This window comes from Penicillium robsamsonii, assembly GCF_028829455.1.
Source record: "Penicillium robsamsonii strain IBT 29466 chromosome Unknown utg000001l_segment0_segment0, whole genome shotgun sequence".
NCBI classification, from domain to species: Eukaryota; Fungi; Ascomycota; class Eurotiomycetes; order Eurotiales; family Aspergillaceae; genus Penicillium; species Penicillium robsamsonii.
In genome coordinates, this window is record NW_026643219.1 from 345,301 (window position 1) to 362,343 (window position 17,043).

The 17,043-nt window shown below is 49.5% G+C and overlaps 9 protein-coding genes across 9 annotated transcripts; 5 read left to right on the top strand and 4 right to left on the bottom strand.

The window, feature by feature from the left end:
* Positions 1 to 101: 101 nt before the first annotated feature.
* On the bottom strand, positions 102 to 1,625 carry N7447_000148 (MFS general substrate transporter; the record flags this gene model as incomplete). Its single annotated transcript, XM_057224424.1, has 2 exons — positions 102 to 1,307; positions 1,383 to 1,625. The coding sequence occupies 2 exons, from the start codon at positions 1,623 to 1,625 to the stop codon at positions 102 to 104; spliced, it is 1,449 nt and encodes a 482-aa protein (XP_057088440.1).
* Positions 1,626 to 3,002: 1,377 nt separating this feature from the next.
* On the top strand, positions 3,003 to 3,743 carry N7447_000149 (pyridoxal phosphate-dependent decarboxylase family protein; the record flags this gene model as incomplete). The annotated part of the gene is made up of 1 exon (XM_057224425.1): positions 3,003 to 3,743. One exon carries the CDS (start codon positions 3,003 to 3,005, stop codon positions 3,741 to 3,743), a length of 741 nt encoding a protein of 246 aa, XP_057088441.1.
* A 1,018-nt stretch (positions 3,744 to 4,761) lies between these two features.
* N7447_000150 (DUF1115 domain protein) lies at positions 4,762 to 5,601 on the top strand (the record flags this gene model as incomplete). Its single annotated transcript, XM_057224426.1, has 1 exon — positions 4,762 to 5,601. One exon carries the CDS (start codon positions 4,762 to 4,764, stop codon positions 5,599 to 5,601), a length of 840 nt encoding a protein of 279 aa, XP_057088442.1.
* Positions 5,602 to 6,054: 453 nt separating this feature from the next.
* On the bottom strand, positions 6,055 to 7,614 carry N7447_000151 (phosphatidate cytidylyltransferase; the record flags this gene model as incomplete). The annotated part of the gene is made up of 1 exon (XM_057224427.1): positions 6,055 to 7,614. The coding sequence occupies one exon, from the start codon at positions 7,612 to 7,614 to the stop codon at positions 6,055 to 6,057; it is 1,560 nt and encodes a 519-aa protein (XP_057088443.1).
* Positions 7,615 to 8,025: 411 nt separating this feature from the next.
* On the top strand, positions 8,026 to 10,764 carry N7447_000152 (uncharacterized protein; the record flags this gene model as incomplete). Its single annotated transcript, XM_057224428.1, has 5 exons — positions 8,026 to 8,163; positions 8,229 to 8,525; positions 8,578 to 8,687; positions 8,737 to 8,803; positions 8,866 to 10,764. The coding sequence occupies 5 exons, from the start codon at positions 8,026 to 8,028 to the stop codon at positions 10,762 to 10,764; spliced, it is 2,511 nt and encodes an 836-aa protein (XP_057088444.1).
* Positions 10,765 to 10,978: 214 nt separating this feature from the next.
* On the bottom strand, positions 10,979 to 11,620 carry N7447_000153 (U4/U6-U5 snRNP complex subunit SNU23; the record flags this gene model as incomplete). The annotated part of the gene is made up of 1 exon (XM_057224429.1): positions 10,979 to 11,620. One exon carries the CDS (start codon positions 11,618 to 11,620, stop codon positions 10,979 to 10,981), a length of 642 nt encoding a protein of 213 aa, XP_057088445.1.
* Positions 11,621 to 12,156: 536 nt separating this feature from the next.
* On the top strand, positions 12,157 to 12,863 carry N7447_000154 (uncharacterized protein; the record flags this gene model as incomplete). Its single annotated transcript, XM_057224430.1, has 3 exons — positions 12,157 to 12,595; positions 12,665 to 12,722; positions 12,788 to 12,863. 3 exons carry the CDS (start codon positions 12,157 to 12,159, stop codon positions 12,861 to 12,863), a joined length of 573 nt encoding a protein of 190 aa, XP_057088446.1.
* A 490-nt stretch (positions 12,864 to 13,353) lies between these two features.
* N7447_000155 (blue light-inducible protein Bli-3) lies at positions 13,354 to 14,116 on the top strand (the record flags this gene model as incomplete). Its single annotated transcript, XM_057224431.1, has 3 exons — positions 13,354 to 13,560; positions 13,618 to 14,026; positions 14,094 to 14,116. The coding sequence occupies 3 exons, from the start codon at positions 13,354 to 13,356 to the stop codon at positions 14,114 to 14,116; spliced, it is 639 nt and encodes a 212-aa protein (XP_057088447.1).
* A 547-nt stretch (positions 14,117 to 14,663) lies between these two features.
* On the bottom strand, positions 14,664 to 16,700 carry N7447_000156 (MDR family MFS transporter; the record flags this gene model as incomplete). Its single annotated transcript, XM_057224432.1, has 6 exons — positions 14,664 to 15,092; positions 15,151 to 15,311; positions 15,386 to 15,889; positions 15,948 to 16,218; positions 16,273 to 16,351; positions 16,426 to 16,700. The coding sequence occupies 6 exons, from the start codon at positions 16,698 to 16,700 to the stop codon at positions 14,664 to 14,666; spliced, it is 1,719 nt and encodes a 572-aa protein (XP_057088448.1).
* Positions 16,701 to 17,043: the final 343 nt, after the last annotated feature.

Sequence of the window (17,043 nt, forward strand, 5' to 3'; positions counted from 1 at the left end):
ACAGGGTATGGTAGTTCGGGGATCGCAAGCCCTGTATACATAATTCACGGAATGAGGTATATCCATACATTCACATTCATGCATCCATCCTTCGTAGCACGCTACCCCTTCTTCTTGCTGTTCCGCAAGCTCTGTCCATAATAATACACCACCCACAACACCCCCGACACCATCAGATACACCCCAGCTACCACTGTCACCATCCAGCCGATGCCGATCAGCTCGATTCCAGGGATGATAGCAGCTACCGCGCCAGCAGCGCACAGGAACCGTGCCATATTGGCCGCCGCCAGCGCCATGGCGGGTTGGCGTCGATGAATTCCCAGCAGCAACCCAGTGAGTCCGATACTTGCCCCCGTGGTAGCATTTCCAGTGAAAAAGAGAACCACCAGTGGGCCGGCCACATGGACATCCCGCTGCATAAGCCAGCCGTAGACGATAACCCAGACACAGGCTAGGTAGACTAGAGGGAGGATGACTTCCAGACGGACACGCTCGAAAGGGAACTCTCGGGGGTCTATGACCTCCGCGCCGATGTGACGGCGGTATCGCTGCGTATTCTTCGCCGTGAGAGGACTGACTATCCAGCGGGCGGCGAATCCGCCGGCGGCATAGGGCACGTAAACGAGCCCAATCTCCCAGATCTGGAATCCGTATTGGCGCTGGAAGAGCAGCGGGATACTGGCGAAGATGGCCATGGAGCCGCAGAAGAGGACAGCTTGAGACCCCACCAGCAAACCAGTCTGCCAGCTGCCGAGAAGTCGGATAGTATCGAGGACTCCGCGCCTCCAAGTCAAAGGGGGCCGAGGGGGCGATTCTGGACAGTATTCGAGCGGATGCAGCCAGTCAACTAGAGCCCGGTTCCAGCGCTGCGGGGACACGCTCCCGTCGCCGACCACCGCGCGACATGACTCGCGCAAGAATACCAGGACGAGAAGGAGCGTGACCCCAGCAAATATGGCCAAGAACCAGAACACACTTCGCCACCCGAGGAACTGTGCGAGGAGGCCACCCGTGACGGGGCCGAGCAGGCTGGCCAAGGTGTAGCCCGAGGAGGTGTAGATGCGGTACTTCCCACGTTCCGCACGGGTGATGATATCCGTCATGGCGGCGATGCCCACCACGGACAAACTGCTGGCGCCGAAGCTCTGCAGGCAGCGCAGCGCAATCAGTGCGGCAAAGCTGGTCTGTGACGCGAGACCGATGTTGGCGCCGACATATATCGTCAGGCAGAAGATGAAGACCGGCCGACGTCCACGTTGGTCGGAAAAACTCGCCGTCAGCAGGGGGAAGAGGGCTTGGGTAATCTAAAGGGTGTGAACGGGCTGGTCGTAGATTGAGGTGAAGGATATTTAGACCGGGGACTCGGACATAGGACATACCATGTACACGGTGATGGTCAGGCTCATTCGACTGGGGGAGACGTGCAGATCTCGCGACAAACTACCCAGGATGGGAAAGTAGATGCTCAACGGTGCCGGACCCAGGAAAGTCATGGTGGAGATGATGATAATCGACAGTATCTTTTCAGGTCCTGACAGGATGGACGGCGATGGTCCTTGTCCATGGTCTTGGTTGTCATTGCCATTCTTGGGCTCGACAACCTGGGGATGGGATAGCTTCATCCTGGGGATGGGATAGTTTCATGGGTTGGGAAAGGCTGCCAGAAAATTAGAATCGATAATTTTGCAAGAAGATAGTCCGAATCAGCTTCGTCATAGGCTTCTTCCAGGGGCCCTGGAAGGAGTCGACTACGTGTTCCCTGTCCTGCATGGCGGGCGATGGTCGATAAAGGGGGTCATCAATGATCATCTCTTCCCCTGCATATCCCATCACATACTGCATAAATCAATCCGCATATGTCAGAAAAGCATTGTCTGGGATCATTGCTCTAATGCCGCAAAGCATGTAAGTCATGGGAACTAGGACCAGACATTAACCTGCCCGTGGGTGGTTATGGTACGGAGTAGGTATGGAGCGGTGATAACTCATCTGGTATGTAGGCGGCACCCGATCATATAGTGAGGTGCCATGCCAACAACACATTCAAACCATTACATGGGCATGAGTTTTTTAATGAGAAGATATGGATATCTTGAGAATCCCGCGGTGAAATGGAATTTGGAAACCTGTATGTTTTAATACACTCAAATACTGTCCCATGCGAAATACTACGACGGTCGTCGAATTGGAGGAAACCATCCAAGTACCCAATATCATTTTGGTATTAATAGATAACTGGTATTACAATGACGCACAATATATACTAGGTATACTGACTGACGGATGGCCCTCATTCGATCTTGAACTAGTATACAAGTGCCAGCCTTGAAAATTCCGGATACTTCTCAAGGTCCAGGTTTCCAAAGTTGAGATTTGTCAATTTTGATATAACAGATCAGTCTATTCGGAAGCTTGAGTACAAATGCTTGATTCCTCTTGGCACCAGCTGATTATTATAATCATATGGAGTCTTCACTTTGGCGAAGCTGAACATGGCTGGGTCTTACTTTCTGGGACTTTTGAGCGTGAGCTGATTGTTAAAGAGACTGGCAGCGACTAGATGCAGATCAGCAGATGGCTGCGAGTGAGGATTTCCTGGTGAGTGGAAATTTTGAGGGTATTTTGCATATTTTCTTTGATGCTGCTTTGTTGCAGCTACTAAGCTGGAAGATCTCTCCATTTAAGCTAAATACATCAATCCCGACCACATGCATTCTTCTCCGTAAAGTTCTTGCAGCTATGTACGTATTCTGCTTAAATCGACAAAGATCATTGATCCAAGTTGATATACACCTCTTCGCTATCTTATCACCCGTGAAACTGATTTCTTCTTCAGATATCTTAATATGGGTTCCATTGGAGGAGAGGAAAGGTCAGACGACGAACTGTCCGGGATAATGTTGGAGGCAGAGTCTTTTCTAGCTCGACTTCTCACGATCAGTCCTCCAGCCCCGTCTGACCCCATTGTTTAAAAGCTTCATGCACACGAGATACAAAGTATGCAGCAGCAAGTCATGCCTGGTGACCATCCTCAAGATATTTCATCCGTCCTTCATCAAGCTATAACAATCCTTGACAACCGCATGCGCCTCGCCCACCCACATTGCTTCTCCTACATACTAGGTTGCCCAAATTCCCTTGCCCATCTGGGTGACCTTCTTACTTCTGTCTGTAATGTCAACGCTGTTAGCTGGGATGTGAGCTCTGGTCCGAATGTGACCGAAAAGACCATGATAGCCTGGCTGGGTGGCCAGCTTGGACTGCCAGACTCAGTTGGAGGGCGTTTCGTATCGGGTGGCTCTATAGCAAATATGACAGCCATAGTTGCAACCCGGGATGAGATTCTACATCCTACGCGGCGAGGTGGCGCGGTCATTTACACTTCCGACCAGACACATATCTCTATTCACAAGGATCTACATACAAGCGGCTTCATGGATTATCAGACCCGAAAGATACCCAGCGATGATACGTTCCGCATAGACGTGGACCTCCTACGACGCGCGATAAATACAGATCGTAAATCGGGACGTGTACCGTTTCTTCTTGTCGCCAATTGTGGGAGCACCAACACAGGCCGCATTGACCCTCTTCATGCCATAGCTGATATTGCACGAGGTGAAGGGCTATGGCTACATGTGGACGGTGCATATGATGCTTCCCTTGCGCTTTCTGACAAGCATCGCTACCTCGTTGACTCCCTTTCTATCCTCTCTATCCCCTCCCAATTTGCTATATAGGTCGCCTGTTGAAATTGACTTCTCGTTACAACTCCAATCCTCAATTCAGAAAGTTCAGGGAATGGTGGAACACGAATCGTCGGACTCTTCCACGGGCCCAATGGGCGAAGATAAAAATGGCCAAAAAGAAGGATTCAGTCGATTGTAAGAAATTGTTTCATGCAGTCTTTTGGAGTCATCGCAGGTATGGGAGAACTTCTCGGATTGCTATTTTTCCAGCTAACTTCAGTGTAGTAATATCCTGCGGCAGCTTGGTTCTGGTTCTTATATCCTTGAAGCTGCCTGAGAAACGAGATGAAAAGTAGTGTTGAGGATCTAGTGTCAGCGCAGATTATTAATCCTACAAATGGTGTGATATTTCTAATGTAACCAGGATAGTATAAATTGACAGAATAGTGGATACAGTAGTACAGAGAGTTGGATAGCATTGATTGTACCCCTGCATTTACAATACGGAATTCCCCAACAGTTATGAGCCTGGTTCGCACCGAATGAGACTACGGTAGTTGGTATATGGTATCTAGCACGCAGCTAGAAGTGTCTCCCTATAGGATGTACGTCTAATTTGTTCCCAGAACTTTCAACAAAACATATAATTTATTCTAGTCAAATCTCTAATGATCGACTTGGAGTATACAGCCCTAGGTCCATGGATGGGTGGATCTGATAAATGATTACATAATAACTATATCCCCGGGGCCGGCCCTGGGGCCCGAGGTCGGCCCTGAGTGCAGTAGCTTCCCAGATAGGTAGTGTCAACTCACTGACCTCAATGAAAACGTTAATGCTCAAGACATCAACTATCTAATTCTTCATATCACTGTGCCCCTTCTAGCACGCTTCAACTCCCACAAGCCAGACTCACAATCGTTTCAATCCACACATTTCTAATTTTATCATCTCAAACGCCGACAATCACTACACTTGGTTTTATGCAAGTTCTTCAACATTGGTGACTCCTGCGTCTATAGAGAATAAGATGGCCTTTGAAGAACCATCCATCTTACCAGTGGACATCATGGAGTCCCAATTGTCCACGATTGACCTCCTGATGGCGATGTTCCCGTCTCCAGGCGAGCTGGAAATCTCCGAGTCCACAACGCAGTGTGTCGAGAAACTCCGCGACTGGTGCGAGAATCCAACCTCCAAACCTCCTAGAATCCCTTCAAGTGTCTCCCTCACCGTCTGTCTACCAATTGCAGATGGGGATAAAACAATACAAGTCAACATTTCTGTGCCACTGCAATGTGATAATCCAGAGACACCTGACGAATTACCAACATTGGGATACACGCTTCGACAACCAGAGTGGATGTCTAGAGCTGAAGTTGCTGGAATTACTGCCTCAATACCGCAAAGCGATGACACTTTAGAGGCATTTGAATACATCCAAGCAGAAGCCAACCGCTTTCTTGAAAGCAAGCAGTCCCAGACTGTGACCCCAGAAGACACAGACAGAGGGCCAACTGTCCGAGTCTGGTTTTATTTCCCGTCTCTGTCGACCCGTAAAAAGAGGGATGATATGGTCAACCTCGCACCGGGATATGCTCTGACAGGATTTGTGCTGGCGGGCAAGCCGGGCGTATTGTGTCTTGAGGGTGCATCGTCTGATATCGACTCTTATATGAGTTTCATCAAGACACATTCTTGGGGTGATATCCCTAGTCATCAGAAAAAAGTCAGCGAGAGGTTTCGAGAGACAGAGGGTGTTCAGAGAGTATTTTCGGGAATGGAGGAGATTACGGATTCGCTAGGAGAGCGAGGTGGTCAGCGGGCCAACCGAGGTGATATGCAAGCGCTGGAGGCGTGGTTAGGGAGTAGAGGACTACAGGAAGCGTTTGAAAAGGTTATATTTTAGGTAGTCATGTAGCCCACCCTGCATTCTGCATGTCTGCTTGATAACTGCAGATGGGGTTGCTTTCAATTCCAAGGGTATAGCCAACCTCTCTGCCTCATCTCATGACACCTAGGTACATTCGGTATATAATATAACCTCCTTCTTCCTCTCTTTTACAACTTACCTATCATGTCTTTGTGGCATGTTAGACTAACAAGCAAAGGGTAAGAAACAAAAAAAAAAAAAAAAAAAAGAAAAAAAAAATTCTATACGGTTTATTCAACAAATGAAAGGCTCTATGTAGTCCGTATGTATTGGGTCCGATAAACATTTCCTGTCAATACCAAATATATCAATGATGTTGATACATGGGTCACAAAACCCCACAACGCCTCCATATGCCCCATGTCTGCATATGCCCCATGTCTGCAACCTAGGGCCATTCGGCTATTCGTCAAAATACACTTGAGTCGCTTACTCTTTCTTTGTTTCCTTCGGCTCTGATGGCGTCGGTGCTTGGGTAGCCTTATTCACCCCAGGGGGGCTTTCAAGTGCTGAAGCGGCCGCCATCTGAGATTTCTTGTGCTTGTCACGTTTCTCCATCATGTATGTCCAACTCTTAGCAAGGCCTGCCGTGAACGGTGCCTTGATCGTCTGTACAGTACTTGGCCAGCGGATTGTCTTCTCAATGGACTTGGAGACCTCCTCCTGAAGGAAGTCGTCCCCGGCAATCCGTCGCTCAAACAAACCGCCTTGAGGCCGGCGAAGAACCTCGTCCGCGTCCTTGCTTTTCTGAACCATCTTATCGAAATCGGCTCGGGGAATCCCAAAGCGAGACTGGTACTGGAAGTACAACTTTTGCCGGAAAGATTCAGGCAGACGGCGAACCATGTTACCGCGCTTCACCGGATCCATATCTTGCGCCATGGCCAAGATGGCGTTAGGGTCATCAATCCAATCCGGGCTGTTGCAGCGTGGGTCCCGGAAAGTGACATTTGGCAGATTGTCGATGAGTGGCGCGTAGAGCCGGCGGAAGTGCGCCATTTGTCCTGAAACAATATTTCGCACCTTGCTGGGGTCCTCGGCCGGCAGAGCCATGCGTAGATCCCCCATATAGCTCATACCTGCGATTGTGCTGTATAGCTCAAACTCACTGAATCTTTCTGGCAGTAGCAGCAATGCGACTCGCAAAGCAGACAGCAAGTTCATCTGGTTGGCCAATCGCACCTTGGGGTGGTCCCGCAAGATCTTGACGGGCTTCTGCAGACGACCGGCGAGATACATGGTGTCCCACTGAGTGAGGTCCCTACATAACGTATCCAGGTTTACCACACCATATTTGATCATTGTACCATTCACGGTGATATAAGGATGGAAGTAGACGCCCGCGCCGAAGCGGTCCTGTACTTGGGAGACCATGTACGACCCCGTTGAGCCCAATGCAGAATAATGGTCACGATGTTGGTTCAGATTGATATCATGCCAATGCTGGGAGTATGACACTCCAAAAATGAAGTCAATCATTTTCCCGGAGCCCTTTTGCATATTTTGAATGGCGGTGGGTGCCGAGGGGTGCAGTGAGCTGGACGGAGCTCCGCTGCCATTTTGCGGAAAGACACCCGATCCATAGGCAAATGCGTATCGAATTGGTGCTTTGAACTGCCAAAGGATCATTCGCAATGCCTCCTTGAAATCTTGGTTTATGATCATGTGCTGATTGACTCCGAAGTCCTTGGAGGGAAGTTCCGAGAAATTAGTAATTGACAAGTTTGGATTCTCGTCCCAGTTCGAGTCGGGCAACAGCGAAGATGAAGAGGTCGAGAATGAGGAGGAGGACGACTTGTTGGTGGTCACCTTGCGTAGCAGATGCGATGCTGAAGCGCCGTTATTTGCCGAGCATCGGCCATTGTAGGGAGGAATCGAATGACAATGGAGTGACAGACAACGAGCCGAAGAAGGAATAACGCGTGGGGACCAGAGAGGGGTGCGAGAGCGCCAGAGAGAGCTGGGTTTAGCTCCTCGAGAAGCAACCATCTAGCAGATAAGTTGTAGCGGGATCATCGGGGAGTGGGGATCTGACATACTATTACTCCCGGCATAATTGAGGGTTGGACAAAAGAAATCGAGGCGCGGAGCGCAATGAGTGAGTCAGATCAAAGAGCATCAATTGTCCCGCATGAAAATCAAATGAGTGAATTGGAGTGAAGCTAATTGGGGCGCTCTGTCAACATTTCCGGCACTGACGTACTCCCCGTCCTGCTCCCGTTCGGGTGCTGAGTAAGGGTCACGTGGACGCGTGTCGATGCGTAACAACCAAAAGTAAACAGACGCGGAGGATCAACAACAAAGATTCTTTCGACAATATTCGCCTACATCCTCCACAAAAGGTGTCTTTACATGTCGGATACCGGTGCTGATTGTCTCTGATTGCTTTGATACATCGCTATGGGCTCGGAAATGGATACCTTTGCGGCCCGCCTAGCCAGCTTTGACATAGTGTTGAAGCCGGAGAAGCGCAGATCTTCCGGCACAAAAACACCCAAAGCGATTACATGGCCGCACCAGCGACCTTCACCAGCTGAGGTATGTCACTTAATGGAGAGATTCCACGCGCCAATTTTAAGGTGACTGACTTGGTGGGATTCTAGTTGGCACACGCTGGATTCTACTACAAACCATACGAGACAAACCCCGACAACACAACATGTTTCGAGTGCCACCGGGCGCTGGACGGCTGGGAGGAGGATGACAACCCCATCACAGAGCATCTCAAGCATGCGCCCGACTGTGGATGGGCCATCCTGATGGACCTCCAGCAGAGCAGCTCCAACCCCGCCTCGATTGAAGACCCTACGGGCGACCGGATTACACAAGCGAGACTGTCAACATTTGGTACGGCATGGCCCCACGACGGGAAAAAGGGCTGGGTATGCCAGTCAGAGAAGGTAACGCGCGACTTAACCGTATTCATATTCTTTTGGCTCACAACAATGGCAGATGGTTGAAGGCGGATGGTATTTCTGCCCTACAGACGAAAGCAATGACTTAGCCAGCTGTGTTTATTGCAAGTTGTCTTTGGATGGCTGGGAGCCCAAGGACGACCCATTGTGGGTATCTATCGCGCTTTCCCAGTTGGGCGTTTGCTAACTTCCCTAGTGACGAACACCATCGCCGCTCCTCAGATTGTTCATTCTTTGTCTTCGCCCAGCCGCCAGGAAAAAGAGTAAATCCACTCGTGCTAAGAAACCTCGGGTGTCTAAGGCGTCCTCTCGGCTTTCAACCCAGTCCGTTGGCCCAGCTACATCTGAAGCGCCCGATATAGAAATGGATGACTCGATGGACCAGAGCATCATGTCCGAGACCACCACAAAATCCAAATCTACAAAGAAGGCCACCAAGAGCAAACCAAAGGGCACCAAGACCAAGAAGGAAGAATCAGCGGAGGTGGAAAGCCAGGTTGAGGCTGACATTGAAGAAGCCACTCAACCAGAGCCTGTCAAACCCAAACGCGCAGGCAGAGGAAAGAAGAGGGCCAGTGAGGATATCAAGGATGAACCAAACCCAGTTGCCATGGTGGAAAGAGAGCCATCGCAGCCGCCAGAAGAACCCCCAGCGAAGAGACGCGCTACAAAAACACGCAGCAGCAGCATTGCTCGCAACTACAATTACGAACACAGTGACTCCGCAATGGCAGATGCAGAGCCAGTGGATGAACCTGCTTCGGAAGAAGAAAGCAATAAAGGCCGCAAGTCCACGAAAAAGAGAGCGTCCAAGGCTCGCAAGGTGTCCGATGTGCCTGTTGCACCAAAAGTCCCATCAAAGTCGCGAGCCCCTCGTGACTCGGAGATCGACGCGGAAATTGAAGCAGGTCTCGAAGCAGATATCCCCAACCATGCCGAACTCGGGCCTGGGATTGAGGCGGAGCCAGTAGAGCCACGGGCATCGAAGAAGACCAAATCGAGCAAAAAGTCCAAGGCTGCGGCTAAATCCCCCGAACCGATCGCCAGTGATCACGATGACTGTTTGGATCCTCACATGGAACCGCTTGATGATCAACCGGAGGCACCTGAACGGCCAGCCCCGAAGACCAAGCTGGCAAAAGGATCTAAGAAAAAGGGGACAAAGAAAACTAAGACCGAAGAGACGATAAAAGCACAGTCGCCAGAGCCTCGAGAATCTTTAGGGCCAAGGGTTTCCGATGCGCGGGATGATTCCGAGCGTCATGACTCCTTCATCTCCGTCGAGATTGTCAGCAAGGAGCCAGAGCATGCATCAGAACCTGAAGAATCAATACCCAAGGCTGAATCGAAGAAGACTACCAAGAAAAAGGATGCTACATCAGCCAAAGAGAAAAAGTCCAAGAAATCTGGAAAAAAGGCGGCACAAGCTCCTGTTCTTGAACCCCCAGTCCAAGCACATCCCGTCGAACCGTCGGTCGAGGAACATGATGATGAATTCGAGACTACAGATGATTTGCCTGACCAGCTTGAGATGGTCAACCCTCCCCAGGAGCCTTCTCCCCCTCCACAAGAAATGTCTCCAGAGCCACAATCTGTTCGGAAGACACCAAGTCTACCGCCCAAGACCGCGAAACGGTATAGCGATATCCCTCACGAAGAGCATCTCGCAGAGACCTTAGTCCAAAGCCAGACCTCCCCTCATGAAGTGCATGAGCCTCGGAGGAATTCAAAACGCTCCAGCCGGGCAGTTTCACCCCTTCTGCCAGCTCACCAAAACACTCCTTCGCTATCACCCCAGTCATCAGATGCCGAAAACCAGCCTCCATCGTCGCGGCCCTCAGCATCCCGTCCACCTGTCCAATCAACACCCAAGCATCCAGAGTTCCGAGCCCCTCTGGCAGTTAGTACCCCATCACCATCCAAGCGCAATGCCAATGGTGGATTCGGACCTTCCGGGCATCCATGGACACCGGTGGATATCGATGAAGTGCTGTTTGGAGCGGCCAGCGACAAGGAAAACGCCGATTTATCTGGGCTTTTCAAAGGCGTGAAAGGTGGCTTGACTAGCCCAGAGAAGAAGATGACGGTCCAAGAATGGATCGCGTGGAATGCAAAGGAAGGGGAAGAACGACTGAAGAGAGAATGCGAGCGACTTGTCGGCCAATTCGAGAAGGAAGGTGGCCGAGCAATGCAGCGACTCGAAGCTATCGAGTGCATCGACTAAATCAACAGTTGAACTATGTATTCGGATGATATGATTTGCATGTTAGGCGTTATGTTAGGCGTTGGGAAACCCTTGTTAAATCTTTAGCTTGCAATTTTAAATTTGAAAGTGCCATTATTGCACATGAAGAACATGATCAGTAAAAAGAATGCCTGGAAAATATGCCAAAACACCATGGGTATCAATAATAGAACGCGCAGCCCGAGAACAACACTCAAGAAATGATTCCCAACCGGCCCTCCCAGCTTTCATCCTCCTGCTTAACCTTGTTGTTCTTCCGCTTTTCATTGCGCTTGCGCCTCTTCTCCTCCCTCTCCTTAGCATCAATCTCCTCCCGCTCCTTAAGCCGCACCCCCAGATCAAGTTGCCAAGCCTTGCGCTCCTCCTCATCTCTCTGGCGCTTCTGATGCGCAAGCATCCTCAACCGCAAGCGCACGTCCTCAACATTCGCCCTCTTCACCTCGCCACTCTGCCCCGTCGCAATCAAATGCTGCTTGCTGTTCAAGTGCTCCACAAGCTGCAAGTTATCCTTGTAGGTAAGATCACAGTCCTTGCAGTAAAATCCAGCGCCTTGGCCGCGCTTGCCCATTCCCGAGCCTGCGGGCACAAGCATCGTCTTCCCCACCATGGACGCGACGTCCAGGCGCTTGTTGCGGGCTGTGGTATCCTCAAGCATGCTGTAGTCGACTGGTGCGTGGTATTTCTTGCCCAGTAGCTTCGCTTCGTAGCGGGCTTTGCCTTCGGCTTTGCGCTTTGCTTCATCGTCGGCTGCTTTTTTGGCGTATTCTTCGCGGTCCCAGGTTTTACGGAAGGCCGTGTCCGACACCGGGGTGCCGTAGGCGTTTGGTCCTGACATATTTTGGGGGTGGATATTTGTTTTGGGGAGATGTAGTGGGAGGTTGGTGAGTGGCGATCTTTAAAAGTTGAAGCTTCCAAGTTGAGACCCGGGCCGATCTTGAAGATTATGTCAGCGATGCTGATGGACCCCGGGGATTTTCCAACCTTGGGAGGTTGGAATGCCACATCTTGTCTTTATTCTAACTGCTATAACGTTATTTATTGCTCAGTATATGTTCTAGGAGAGAAATAATTATTATATAGGACTCGGTACTTATTCGGCATCATAATTAGTAAAATTTTAGGATCACAACTCCTTTAATTATCTATACGAGGCTGAAAATAGGCAGCGATTTTGGATTAATCGAGCATTTGATGTAAGCATATGGACAAATAGCTCCAGCTAGAGCTCATCGTTAGCGGCTACGAATTCAGGCAACAGTTTTCGACCCCGCTCGTATAAGAGCTCGTATAAGACGGACATTGCCCTCACGACGAATGTAATTAAGCCACAAGCAATAGCCTGGGGAAACAAGCCAGAGAAACAAGTCAATCATGGATCCATCTCAATCCCCCCCGATTTCTCAATCCACCGCCAGTCTAATGACCCTCCCCTCGGAACTACACATCCAAATAAGCACCTACCTCTCCTACCCAGACGCCCTAGCTTTAAAACACAGCAGCCGCCACTTCTACTCAATAGTCTACACAGGCGTGCGCCTGAAAGTTGACTGGTTCGTTGAGAGATTCGAGCATAAACTCGAATGTCCTATGGAGAAATGCTCATTCAGAACGGACGAGTCTTTTTGCAATGGGCGTGTGCGCGGTATCATGGAGCGCCGTCGATGGCATCTTGAATGTCGCCGGGCTAGGAATGGCTGTCTGGTTATTCATGGCCACACTTGCCAGACAAATTTAATGTCCGGTTGGTTTGGGGTGAGGATACCGGGAAATAGGAGAGCCGTCAAGGTGGTGAAGAGCTGGAGTCATGAAGGTTTGTTTCCTCTTTGGTTGTATCTTCTTCTGCTTTGATGAAGACATCGGCTAATATCATGTTGTATAGCCTTTTTGATTGGCATTATGGCTGTTCTGCTGAACTTGCTGTGGCAATTTGCTCAGAGGTGAGACATTCTTTTGTGTCGGCTTGTGTATCGATTGAAGGGGCCTTGCTGATTGAAGTCACCAGGACTTGGTACCTCGATAGCAGATTGAGGACACCTCACGACTGCGTATTGAGTGATGATTCGAATCAAGTGATTTGACATGTTGGCTCATGTCAAGTCTGCTGAGCTCGGAAGCCAAGTGACAGATGCCGACATGTTTCGCCCTATATAATCGACTATGAAGTTGAACTGGCATGCCGTGATGCATGGACTAGCGCTTCATTGCCACGAGAAGGACTGGTTATACCACCTAGCAATCGTGCTCACAAAAAATTACTCATGTGACGCTGTACACGGTGTTTTCAAGAGACATTTTGCATGGGCGTGATGTAATGGAGGTTCGCCGAATATCCGATGCGGAGTCGATATGGACCCTGTCGAAAATCTACCCTCGCAGAGACAAAGCTGTGGAGATATGATCGGATGCTGTGATGCAGTGAACTTGAATTTGGCCTGCAGAGCCCTAATCCTGACCTTATCGGTGACGTCACATTGACGACCCATGTATACATAGTTCCTATATAGCTGCTTCTTCCTCTCCTCGAGACTCTCTACTTTAATATATCTTTTCATCATTTGAACAACAAAAATGTCTACCACAGATGCTTCTATCAACACTAAGACGGGAAACCATCCCGTGGACCCCTACAAGACCCAGAATTTCGAAGACCCGCCTCTCGCTCAGAAGATCGAAGAGCTGGTTGAATTTATTACTCAAGTCAAATTTGGCATGTTGACCACCAAGCAGTCAGAGGGCGACTATCTGGCCTCGCGATGCATGGCCCTAGCTGCGAAGGTATGACCAGAGACACAATGAAGTAAAAGAAACGTGCTAACCCATTACCTAATGTAGGAGAACGGCGGCATTGATCTCATTTTCCACACCAACCTCTTCTCCGGTAAAACAATGGATCTCACCGTGCACCCAAAAGAAACCAACATGTCCTTCCTTGACCCCATCAGCGGAGCCTGGGCCTCCATCTCGGGCACTGCATCAGTGATTGGTGACCCCGCCATCGTGGAGAAGTACTACTCGCCCGCACTCAAGGCATGGATTGGCGATATGGGTGATGGCGTTCACGATGGTGGACCCAAGGACCCCCGGATTGGCGTTATTAAACTTGAGGCCAAGTTAGCCACACATGTTGTTGCGCACAAGGGCCTGATTGGACGTGCATATGAAACTGTGAAGGGTGCTGTGCAGGGCAACGTTCCTCATGTCAATGGCATTCGAGAGTTGAGTATGGAAGAATTAGCTGAGTGTATGTTTTTCTTCTACCTTTTGGTCTTTTGAGTTGGTGCAACAGAAATGCTAACTAGTCTCTACAGGGCGCCGGACGCATCGGGAATAGGTGTATTTTACTCCGCTATGAATGACTGGAGATTTCCAGCTTTAGCTATGCTGTATGACTGAATGATATAACTACATTTGCACCTGTTAATGACACTACCTGATTCAACTTGAAGTAATGATGGAAGTACTGTAATAATGCTGATGATGCCCAAGTGATCCTTTTGCTTCATATTATTTTTCGTGGAATTGGTCCACTGTGTCCAGCCTATATCGTCTCCTAACTCTGATCTGAAGGCGTGGGTAAAAAGCCAACTTTAACAAGGAACTCGGCGCTACTGGTAACAGCAACTTTCAACCGCAACGGTGTACTACCACGCTTCTCCCGCGAGCTACCCACTAGTCGCTCATATTAAATGTATAAACTGTCCGGACAAGGTTCACCAGAAAACGGTCAATTTCCCCCCAATAAAATTGACAGTGTAACAGCCGGTGGACTGCGTAGTGCAACAATTGACGGCATCGAAAACGGATACAACCGCATTGGCCGGAGATGATATGAAGAACGATGAATCTAGACTTTCCCAATTGACTGCCGACCAAGGACCCTACTTTTCGTCAATTATTGCTGGGTCTTTATCATCGCTCTTAGGAGTGTCAGTGATGATCTGGAGCTCTTTGACCTTCCGAATGTCCTTCCATCCAAGTCCCGGAGAGAATAGCAAGACGGCGACGCTGACAGCAATACCGAGGTACATGACTTTGTCGATGCTTTTAGAGTAGGCAGCGAGCACAGCGGGAAGCTCGGAGCCTGGCACCAGGCTACGGATGGAGCGAACTCCAGCTTCGATTATGGCGTCTGAAGAAACGCTAATTTGTGCAGCACGTTTTTGAAGCTCCGAACGAAGGCTGTTGCTGAAGATGGCGTTTGCAGCGATCAGAGAGATAGCAGCACCCATGTTTTGGCAGAAGATTATAATGGCCATGGCAAGGGGAATCTGCTCTGGGGCCACGAGGTTTTGTATAGCGATGTAGGGCTAAACAGAAGATATCGATCAGCTGGTGGGGCCATTATTTGACAAGAATCGTACTTACGGCCGCAGTCGTGCTGCCACTTCCAGCACCGTAGAGAACTTGGTACCCAATCCATTTTGCAGCTGGAGTCGTAGGACTCAATGTCGACAATAATCCGTAGCCAACAGATGATATTACACCCCCGACAAGAAGAAATGGGAGATAGTAGCCCAGAACGGAAACTGCTCAGTATCAACGACGGTCAGTGGACTTGGGAAATTATGGGAGACCATAAAGCACAACTGGAAGCACTTACTCAGGGTGCCCGAGACCATAGTAAATAAAACGATACCGATGGTGATTGGGAGCATGTGAACACCGCTCATCAGAGGCGTATCGTCTTGGATTGCTTGGAAATAAATTGCAATGTAGAAATCAGCCACAAGAACACTGGACAAGGCGAAGAACATTGTCATTGCAGCCGACCAAATAACTCGGTGTTTGAGCATGGCAAGTGGCACCATGGCATTGTCCCCTTGACGCCACTCCCAGACAAGGAAGACAACAAATGTAGCACCCGCACCGACCAGCAAGCCTATCACAACTGAACTGTCCCAGGCATATTCATTACCGCCAAATTGGAGCCCCAAGAGGAACATGACGACCGCCGGACAAATTAGCATGAATCCTGGGAGATCTAAAGACTTGATGGCAGAGCCAAGAACCTGCAGAGGCGGATCCTTAGGTTTCGGTTCGGGAATTGTGTTGAAGAGAAGAAATCCACCGATTATAACACCCAAAGGGAGGTTGATATAAAAGCCTAACATGAGAAAAGTTAGCTTCTATAGATCTCCAATGTAAGAAATTGAATAACATACACCATCGCCAGGATACATTTGTGGTAAACGCGCCTCCAATGATGGGTCCCGTCGCAAGGCCCAACTGTCCCATGCCCATATTGAGTCCCATGAAAAGCGCCTGTTTCTGTGTTGGGAGGATGGCGGAAATGGTTGTCATTGCGCCATTGGACAATCCAGCAGATCCAATACCTGCGATAAGACGGCCGCCGATGAACATGGCCGACGAATTAGCTGCTCCGCAGATGGCAGACCCAAGTTCGAAGATCACGAAGAAGGCAAGAAAGGTCCACTATATGATGATTTTTAGAATTGACTTTCTGGTGGGCCGTAAACGAAGACATACCTTGATGGAAAACCGGCTGTAAATCTTGCCGCTCAAGGGCTGAAATGATGCACTTCCAAGCTGGTAGGCGCCGCCATACCTGGAAATTATTGATCAGCGTCTCGCAAAGAAATGACAAGTGATTGTGACCTAGAGGAGTAAATGGGTACTTACCAACCGACATCCACCAAGGAGTCAAACTGGGAGGTAATGGCCGGCGTTGCCGTTGAAATGACAGCAAGGTCAAGGAAGAGTAGGAAGTAAGCAAGAGTAACTGATGTTAGGATAAAAGTGACCGTAAGGCCGGAAGGAAATTGGCGCTTAAGCTCTCCATCATCGCTGGAGGCACTAACCTCGGCGCCATCTTGCTTTTCTACCGAGTGATTCTGCCAAGTCACGGACGAGTCTACAGGAGGCTCATCCAGAGTGGTATGTGTCGCCTCAGCCATTGCAAGAGAGGGGGTCTAGTTAAGTGCTGCGGGTGAAGGAGTTGTGGTGATGATGTTGTGTTCACGGCTGGATCATGATCAAAATATAGTAGTCACATCCTTTTTATTTGAATCTTGATTATAAATTCACTGTACCTATATCTCATATTAGGCCGTCGGGGTATAGAATAAAGCGGACCTCGCTTCCGAAATCCGAAATCGATCAGAGGCTTCTTTCATCTACATATATGCGGATTTGGGCGGAGTGAGACGGAGTCTGCTATCGAAGTCCGAAGCTTGTCTTCGTCCAAGTCCTAGGTTCAAGCTTACAGGGATTTACATATTCCTATCGTTTGCGGTACTG